General features: G+C 34.0%; 1 protein-coding gene across 5 annotated transcripts in view; it reads left to right on the top strand.

Moving 5' to 3' along the window:
- Positions 1 to 10361, top strand: part of URI1 (URI1 prefoldin like chaperone) — a 125149-nt gene that overhangs the window by 87762 nt on the left and 27026 nt on the right. For all 5 annotated transcript variants that reach the window (XM_042917596.1, XM_042917597.1, XM_042917598.1 and 2 more), the window contains 5 exons: positions 145 to 202; positions 2059 to 2227; positions 3659 to 3995; positions 5945 to 6087; positions 6879 to 7128. In XM_042917596.1, the coding sequence (XP_042773530.1) occupies positions 145 to 202; positions 2059 to 2227; positions 3659 to 3995; positions 5945 to 6087; positions 6879 to 7128 (957 nt within the window). The remainder of the gene's footprint in view (positions 1 to 144; positions 203 to 2058; positions 2228 to 3658; positions 3996 to 5944; positions 6088 to 6878; positions 7129 to 10361) is intronic.

The raw sequence follows: 10361 nt of genomic DNA, 5'->3' as shown, positions 1-10361 counted from the left end.
AAAGAAATCTTGTAGCCAAGGAACAAATTACTTGAAGTCTCAAATGCTTTCAGACATTTTTCTAGATTGTATGATTGTACTTATAATAATTTTAACATTGAAGATTCAAATTATTAATGTGCTTTGTTTTGTTTAAAAAATTAGGCTGCAGGTGATATTGTTGATATAAGAGAAGAAATTAAAAGTGACTTTGAATTTAAAGGTAAGCAGTAAGATTGTTTTATGTTTAGTTATTTAAATATTTGCCATATGTATGGATATTCAGGGAGTCTTTTGTCAGATATTAGGATTATATGATACTTCTAAATTCCTGAGATAAAGAACATTTGTTTCATTTATTCATTAATTTTTATAGTTTTTATAACTTTGATATAAAATAGTTACATATTTAATATACTTTAAAATATAAACATTAGTAGATAAATACTTCAGTGAAAAATTTGATTCCTGACCGATTTACTTACGTAGTGAGATGACAGGCTTTCTTCAAAGTTCTTAATGATCCAGATGTCTACAATTCAGAAGACGTGTATTCTGTACATGGATCTGCCTCAAATTTGATCATTGACCTTGGTGGAGTCATAATGTATCTTTTGCTAGTTTTTCTTCTTTTAAAACTGTAGCTTCAGATGTTGTTTTTGGAAGAAAGACTGAATATAATCTAAGTGTATTTCAGCCATTCGTTTTATGTCGTCTGCAGTGGCATCCCGTACTCGGGTTGTCCCAGGCTTACCTCATAGCTTTCTCTTGCCGGGGATGGGTTACATGTTTGGTTTTTCCTTCTGGAAAGGCAGTGGTTCCCCTGTCAGTTGTAAAGTGTTACAGCAGTGAAAATTTTAAAAGTATTACAGAAATGGTTTATAATTTGCTACTGTAGAAAACCATTACTTTTAACAGTTATTTTGATTTTTTAAAGTTCATATTTTAGTAATTAACTCTGAAGATAACTTGTTGGTTGAAATAGAGACAATTTTGGGAGCCATATTCTAGCCATACTGTCTCTACTAATATGGCATTAAAATTAATAGCAAGTGGCTTCAGAAGGTGAAATAAAGGAGACCTACATTACAGTTAAAGAAGAGAAAGACAAGTTATAATTTTTGTTTGTGGTGACCAATGAAAGATTTTTGTATTTTACATGTCTGAAATATGAAAGGTGTTAATGCTGTTTTATCAATAATAGTTATGGACAATAATAGGCCATGAAACATAATTATGACATTTTTAGATTTAGGAAGCAGTGTTGTACATTTGAATGTATGATGGAGGTCATCGTTAACCATATCTCATAACAGCATTTTAGACTTCTTCCCATTGCCTTCTTCAAAGCTATAATTTGCTTTATAAAAAAGTCTATTTTTTTCAGGTGAAAAGCAAATGGATTTGAGTTCAGATTTTCTTTATCTCCTGCCCTCACATGAGGATTACAAATAAGATAAAGTAATTTAAAAAGGAGAAATGTTCATATACAAAATTATAGTCCAACTTTCCAGGGATTAGCTTCCATAGATTCCTCCTAGGGTATTTATGCCTGGCTGTGCCTAGAGTTGAAAGTATCCTGTGACAAGGCTTTGATGTGTTACTTTAGTAACTGAATTCTCTTGAGTAAGGATGGAAGATGTGTATTATTTGTGTTGAATTTTGTGTTATAACTAGGGTACATTGTGACCATTTTTGCTAATGCATTTTTGAAGCTTTCAGGCAGTTCTTCACAGTCTTTAATGTGCATATGAATCCTCTTGGGCTCTTGTTAAAACACAGATTGTGATTTAGCAGATCTGGGGGTAGCCCTGAGAGTATATACTTCTGAAACGTTCTGCAGGAATATCAGTGTTGCTGGTCCTTGGACCACACTTTGAGTAGCAAGATTATGAGAGAGATGGATCCTTGGAGTTGTCTTGCTTGCTTAAAAGCCATGCATCCCCCCCTCGCTGCCCCTCCCTCCCCCCATCTCCATATCCCCTCTTCTCAGAAGAAAGTCTCACTAAGTCTAGGTTTGTGCTTTTTTAAAGGTGGCTATTAACAGCCATGTCTTTCCTTTTTTTTTAAAAAAAATAGCAAAACACCGAATTGCCCATAAACCTCACTCCAAACCAAAAACTTCAGATATTTTTGAAGCAGATTTTGCAAATGATGTCAAATCCAAGGATTTGCTTGCTGATAAGGAACTGTGGGCTCGACTTGAAGAACTAGAGAGACAAGAAGAATTGCTGGGTGAACTTGATAGGTACCGAATGACAAATTATCTTTCCAAGAGATTTTGTTTCTAAACACATTTCCTTGTTAGTCTTTTTCCTCATCAATAAAACAATACATGCTCATTGAAGAAAATACAGAAAAGTATAATATATTAAAATATCAATAATCCTCCCACTCGAAAATATATATTAATTTTCTAGAATATTTTCTGTTAGGACTTGTGCATTCATGCACATGCCCATGCATATGTGTGGGTACAGAAATACTTAAAATCCGTATTCCTGTGTTTTTAATAACAAGATTCAGCTATGTTTTGTATAATGAAGTACTAAGGTATATCAGATAGTCGACATAATAATTATGGGTGTTTTAAATATTTACAATTTAACTGAATTATTTTTATACTGTAGCCAGGATAATGCTGTATATCTAAATGACTTGTTAAAAAGAAAAATTTGCTGTGGATTTGTGTGTTACTGTAAAATGTTTATCCTTGCTTTCCTTTACAAACTTTTCTGTTTGTCGAGCAGGCAGTTTGTAATTTGGTCAGGTAGTTATATATATGAACAACTTTTCCAAACTGCTGTTTGAAATATACATTAGCACTCACTTGGAATTGTCAAAATACTCAATGAAATTTATTACTACAGAAGTTCCTATATTATTTTGCTTAAATGATGCACCGTATGCAGTAATTAGTTTCTGTGAAAAATAGGACATGAAGCACGAAGGATATATGTATATTTTTTTACATTTCACCTACAAATTCTTAGGTCTTTTTGATTAACTGATAATATTCCATTTTTTAAGATCCATCTTGAATCTTGTGATTTTCTTGGGCATGATTCTGTTTTTGCATGACGTTATTTCAGTTCTATTGCATTTTTGATTTTGTTATTTTTGTAAGGTCTTCAAATCCTTTGTAGAAATGAAGCATGAAAAATGTACATGTGTGTGTATAAATATAATTATATTCATGTGCATACATATAAATCCTTCATTATAAAAAGTTAAAATAATACATGCTTTAAAGTATTCCAAATATAGAAGTAGAAAATAATAATAAATAGCCCCAGTGTTAATAAACAGAAAATAAATTAGCCTCAGTGTTAATGTTCTGGGGCTATAATTTATGGTCTTTAAATACATATCTCTGTGAATTTCTTGCAAATTTCTTGATTGTATTATTTATATCATATTTACGTTGTGTGTGGCCAGTGTCCTCTTGCAAAGGTAAAAAAATCATCTATATTCTACTTATGTTTGAGTAACTACAACATACAGAATTAGCATAGAGCTTTTTGTTGTTGTTATTTCAAAGCGTTCTTATCAGCTAGAATTCTAGTTAAAAATATCTTATTCAAAATCTTAATTTTTGCCCATTGAAATGAACTGAAAATTAGAACATGTAGTATTTTGATGTGTATGTTTGATCTTAGTTTTCTCTCTTTCTTATTAGTAAGCCTGATACTATGATTGCAAATGGAGAAGATACATCTTCTGAAGAAGAAAAGGAAGATCAGAACATAAATGTGCATGTGATGCACCAAGTAACAGATTCTGTTCATTCCAGCAGTTGTTATAAGGATGTTACACATTCAGAACTGTTCAATGGCCAAGTGAATAGTCAGTTGAACTGTTCAATGATTGGTTCAAATTCTTATCACAGTAATGAAGATGAAGAAGAAGAAGAAGATGATGATGATGATGATGGTGATAATGAAAATGATGTTTTAGGGGTTGGAGATCATTCTGTACCAACAATATATTTTTCTCACACTGTCGAACCTAAGAGGGTTTGTATGCTTTTTGTGTATAATTTAAATATTAACATAATTTAATATAAATATATTCTATAATATTCTTTAAAAGAACACTGTTAGAGTAATTAATATTGTTGATAGTGCCAAATAATAAAATCATCTTTTGCCTCTTGTTCTGACCAATTTATCTAAAAAAAAACGGGGAGAAAAAGTCAATGTCTAGATAGTTCCCATTGGTCCTTTGTTCTTTGAAGACACAGTGGAATTTGAATTGTTTGGGGTCTGGAAAGGAATCAGATTTGAGTAGCAACTACTGTAGCTCCACCTGTCCTTCATTCAGAGAGTTTTCTGAGAATTCTAGAGTTAATTATATTATGGGTGTTTTGGTGTATTTAGGATGTTGAAAGTGACTACATTAGCTACATTTTTAATGATGCCAGGTTGTTACTTTCTGTGTGGGCATGACATGAATAGGAGCATCATGAGCAAAGTGGAAAAGTTCAGGAGGAAGTAAAAAGTAGCTTCTTTTCAGATAAAGTAAATCTAAACATCTGTGGGTAATCGTGACTCTAGAATTTTGGCATTTAAGAACTGGGGGTTATTGTGAGATCTTTTTTTTTTTTTAAAGTAGTGTTTATTTTTGAGAGAGAGAGCACACAAGCAGGGGAGGGACAGAGAGAGGGAGACACAGAGTCTGAAGCAGGTTCCAGGCTCTGAGCTATCAGCACAGAGCCCAACGTGAGGCTTGAACCCATGAACTGTGAGATCATGACCTGAGCCAAAGTTGGATGCTTAACCGACTGGGCCACCCAGGCGCCCCTGTAGAGACCTTCTAATACAGGGTTTTTAAGCTTTTCTTTAGTATCAAAAGACTTTTTGTTCCCCTTGTACTTACTGTAGGATCCCAGTATTTAAAATAAATCAAAACAGTTAGTTCTGATTGGAAGGATAGACTACCTTAAATCCATTCCCTTGCTCCCAGTGCTGCTCTGAGTAGCAACTGGGAATTCATCTTTATACTTAAGGCCTATAAGTCCATAGACCTGGCTAGTAATACAACAGAAAGTCCTTTGTCTCAGTGCACTGGTCTTTGTACCACTAGATATCCGTGCAGGGATTGCCTGTATCACAGTTAAGGGTCTGTGGTATCAATCTTAAGTGTCTGTGATTATTATTTAATGAAACATGTTTAAAACATATCTGATATTTCTAAGGTCCCTTAAGTTATCCTGCTGTAGTATGAAGTGAAATAATTTATGGTTTTTTATATGTTAATACTTCAGACTAAAGGGAGCATCTTGTGAGTTCTTTAGAAAAAACTGATGTAATAGCCAGAAAAAGAAATTTGTTTTAGGATTCTTATTTCATGCTTTAAATTTTTCCTTATTTGCATGTTGATAAAATAGGAAGAATAAATAATATTTGTAGGAATTTTGTGAGGAAGAGCAGTCATTATTAATATGGAAAGTGTAGTGTTAGTGTTGAGTAGAAGAATGACATAATAATCCTACAGGGTTGGTTTTTATTTTTTAGTCCAATTTCTAAAAACTAGAGGTATTTAAAAAATTCCAAATAATTAAGCATTATCTAATATTGCTTTTATGACTTAAATTTTATATTTTCTTACCAAATATTTCTTTTGGTTAATTATGTTCTTTGTTTTGAAATGCATGATTTAAGCCAAAAATTTATATCAAAGTAATGGGGTGATATGAAAACTTATAATAAATCTGTCATTTAATTTAAATGTAATTTGCTTTCTATACAATAATAAAATCCCTAAAGACTAGAATTGGTCATTAAAGAAGATATAATTTAATGCTGTAGAAGTGTGTTAAGGTAAGGACTTTTTAATCCTATAATAGTGTACATCATTTCATGTCAAAAACTGTCTCTCTTCTTTAATTATAAAGTTTATTTGTTTTAGTTTTGGCTTTGATTTAATTTCTCAGAAGGTTTGTAATTTGCTGTGAAATTTTTAGGTCCGAATAAATACTGGAAAAAATACCACTTTAAAATTCAGTGAGAAGAAAGAAGAAGCCAAACGTAAACGAAAGAACAGCTCTGGCAGTGGTCATTCTGCCCAGGAACTGCCTACCATCAGGACTCCCGCTGACATTTATAGGTGAGTGGTATTCACGGGCAACAGGACAAGCTGCCGTCCCCTTACCTCTTTTTGTAACTGAACATTTACAGGAGCAGGTTGCCTGTAACACAGAAGCCTGTCCATCACGGACAGGTGAGGGGCTCTGATCGGGTTGGCTTAGTATTTTAAAGGCTCTCCCAGGAGCTGCTGAGCCACCACAACTGCCCAGTTCAGAACAGTTGGAACATTGCATGAGTTTCCCCTTTCCCCCCTCTTTGCCAATGCTTTTAAACATTCTCAATCTTTCTAGTGAAAAAATCGTAGTATGTTAACTTTAGAAATGTAAGTTTGGGTTTCCAGTGGGCTGGAGCAGTGCTTTCCTGCCACAGCTATGATGATGCTTGCATGTGGTTTGCCTTTCCGCGAAGTAAGTTAAGTATTGCTGTTCCAGTTTTTTGTTGTCTTGTTTGTTGAGAAAGTTATCATTTGGAAATACCTACTGTTTTCATGACCCATATTTGTAAAATAGTTAAAATTGCTAAATTGTTTTCTAAGTAGGTCTAGATTACATGTAGAATTTCGACAAATTAGACTGTTGTCACCCAGAACATGCTTATAAATAAAGTGCTGTATTAGGCCCCAAAAAATCATATTTTAAAGAATGTAAAATACATCATTTGAAGCTACAAAATTGTTGATTATGAAAATTTTAGATGTAAGTTTGAAAAAAAAACACTCTAATTTCTAAAAAATATTTTTTAAAATCTTACAAATTCATCCTCAGTTTATGAGTTACCTAAAGTGCGTGTATATGTTTTTGGACATCATAGAGTCTTTGTTGATGTTGTGAATGGAGAATATGTTCCTCGTAAGTCCATCCTGAAGTCTCGCAGCAGAGAGAACAGTGTTTGCAGTGACACCAGTGAAAGCAGTGCTGCTGACTTTGATGACAGACGGGGAGTTCTGAGGAGTATTAGCTGCGAAGAGGCCACTTGTAGTGACACCAGTGAGAGTATTTTGGAAGAGGAACAGGAAGAAAACCATCACAAGAAACTTTTGCCTTTATCAGGAACACCTGAGGTGTGTGTGTATTGTTAACTCTTTATTTCGTACAGTATCTTTCATCACTTTTTGTGAGTTTAAAAAGGTGGTGATAGCAGGGCGCCTGGGTGGCTCAGTCAGTTTAAGCGTCTGACTTCAGCTCAGGTTGTGATCTTGTGGTTTGTGAGTTCAAGCCACGCATCGGGCTTGCTGCTGTCAGCGCAGAGCCCGCTTTGGATCATCTGTCCCAGCACTTCCCCCTACCCCCAACTCTCTCTGTCTTTCAAAAATAAACATTAAAAAAAAAAAAGTGGTGGTAGCTCCATTTCAGAAGGGCATATCATTCATTTTCCTGATTTCACAGTTCACTTTTGGAGTCGAAAAGTTACTTCTTTAAAAGAGGCTCTCCTCTCCTTTTTAAAAAATTGCAGCTGCTATATCTCCCTGGTATGGTCTATAAATCTTTAATCTTACAATCTCTAAATTATTATTTTTTTTGTATAGTTATTTATTGAAGTTAATCAGCTGAGTAATGACATTGTTTATCTTATAGCTTCTTTAGCTGATACATACATTTAATCTCAAAAGTCATGGACCCTAATTAATTCTAAGCTTATTCTTTTTTGATAATTAATAATTTATAAAAAATTAATAGCCACTAGCAAACACACAAATGCAGATATTATAATCTTAGTTCAAGAAAAATTTTTTGGGGGAAAAGTATTACTAGTCTTAAAGTTCTATTTTTGTGAAATAAGAATTTTAAAGTATCTTAGTTTGCATATACATTACCTTTTTGACAAGAAGATCATTTAGCAGCTTATTTTAAATGAATTACTACTAGACCAAACTATAGTCATTTTATAATAGTTTATAGGTAGCAGATTATACTTTTCTCTTTTATGTGCTTTAGTTAAAGAAAAAATACTGTATGGCAGGTAATTATCTGAAGTCCTGTGTTTTGGCCTGTGCCAGTGACATATTTATTTTTGGGGGTTATGGAGCCATTTTACAGTTTAAAGAAAGTTGTAGATCCTCTCCTCAGAAAAAGTCAGTGCACACATATACATTCTTATCCACCACATTGCACACACTTGTGTGTGGGGGGAATGGTACTGAGGGATCCCAAAACAAAAATTCCTATCTATGAGATAGTCATATGTTAGGGTTTCCATTATTCCCGGGGATGATTTCTTCAATTGTTTTTGTTCTGGGTGTATCTCAAATTTTCAATTTATAAAGTATTTAGAAAAACTGGGGAACTCATACCTGTATCAAACTGATATACCCATTTGTGCATACATTCAATACATATAAAATATATATGTTTATATATAAATAAGCATATGTAAAACTTCTATTGCTTATACTGAATGGTAACTTAATGGTAATAATAGTACTAAATTGTCACTGGGGATGGAGATCATTAGCATTTAGGGACAGCATGTATGATTAGAATTAGAATGTTCTCCTCCCCATTATATCACCTGATATAATCATCTCAGTTGACATAGAAAGTATCCAATTTAACAGTCTTCCATACTGTTAGAAAAACAGGTAATGGATGTAGACCTTTGCTACTTTTTATTTATTTAAGTTTACTTATTATGAGAGAGAGAGAGAGGGAGACAGAGAATCCCAAGTGTGCTCCACACTCAGCACAGAGCCCTGTGCAGGCTCGATCTCAGCACCATGAGGTCATGACCTGAGCTGAAATCAAGAGTCAGACACTCAACTGACTGAGCCACCCAGGTGCCCAACTTTTACTTTATAAGGACTTAGTGTATCATGGTATAGCTAGACCTCAAGTCTGGGACTTAGTTTTATTTCACTCTAACTAGCTTTGTACTTCATATTGAACAGTTTTTGTTAGCATTCTAGATGCTATAAATTTTTTTTAACATGAAAACAAATAGTTCATGCATATGACAAGTACTTGAAAAGATCTGCTTTTCAGTATCTTTAAACGCTGAAGTGTCTCTTTTTTCAAAAGCATTTTTAATATAGTAAGAAGGCTCAGTGAGCATCATCCTATTTTATCATCCTATTTTATCAATAGGAGTTTTGAGAAAGTAGACTTGAAGTTTCTTTTAAGAGCTTGGATTTCACCCAAGTTCTTGAAATACTGTGGGAGGGTAGGGGCATTCTTGTTTTTTCATTTCTTTGGTGGGGCAAGGTGGAGGGGATGGCTTTTTAAACTTTTCAGGTGATACACTGTCTTAACTCAGTTTGTACTCTTGGTAGACAAAAGCAAGCAAAATACACATGAAAGTTTACGTGTCAAATTTTACTTTGTATGTAATGAGTTTTTAGAAGATGAAAGGTGGGGGGGATCCAAATACCAGAGACCTTAAAAATAAAATTGTTATCAAATCCTTGGTTTTTACAGATCTTTATGTAAAAAGATATATGAAGATGTATCTTTGGTTGTATTTCCATCATTTTGTACACATTATTTTTGTTCCAGTTGAACAAACAGTTGACTACATTACATCCAGCAAATATCCAGCTGAAACGAAAGAACCAGTGTGTGTGTGTGTGTGTGTGTGTGTGTGTGAGTGAGAGTGTGCGGAACATCTGATTTCCATCATTGAATTAAGTGTAGCAAATTTTGAGACTGATGCTGCCTCCACTAGTATCAGCACTTAATTTTTCAGTTTACACTGATCTCTTGAGTAAAATTGAGGCAAGATGCAATAAAATATTCCAAGTAATTGCATACATGAACACCACCTAAGAGATGTCACTACCGCTGAAAAGTAAGCTATTGGCTAGCTGGCAGCATGGCCTCCATAGGATAGCTCATTCGTCAGCTCACGTTTGACACCCTAATAGCATTTTTTAGTTTAATACGTTAGTTTTCACGTCATGGTCTGGACGTGAATGTATGAAAATTGGGGACCTTTTACATACCCATTTTTGTTTAATCCCAGATAAAACATTCATTTTACATTTTGCTTTCTTACATGTATATTATCAAAATCTATTTATGTTTGGTGATGTCATTAAGATACATTTTAATGGTAGCTGATTTCTCTAAACAGTTATATTTTGATGTTATACTTTTGTGTATTTATCCAAGAATCTTAAGAATTCATTTTTTTTTTTTTAACATTTATTCATTTTTTGATAGAGACAGCGTGAGTGGGGAAGGGGCAGAGAGAGAGGGAGACACAGAGTCCAAAGCAGGCTCCAGGCTCTGAGCTGGCAGCCCAGAGCCCGATGTGGGGTTCGAAGCCATGAACCATGAGATCATGACCTGAGCTGAAGTC

Source organism: Panthera leo, chromosome E2 (genome assembly GCF_018350215.1).
Source record: "Panthera leo isolate Ple1 chromosome E2, P.leo_Ple1_pat1.1, whole genome shotgun sequence".
NCBI classification, from domain to species: Eukaryota; Metazoa; Chordata; class Mammalia; order Carnivora; family Felidae; genus Panthera; species Panthera leo.
Note: the sequence above shows the minus strand (reverse complement) of the source record. Positions and strands in the feature narration are given on the sequence as shown.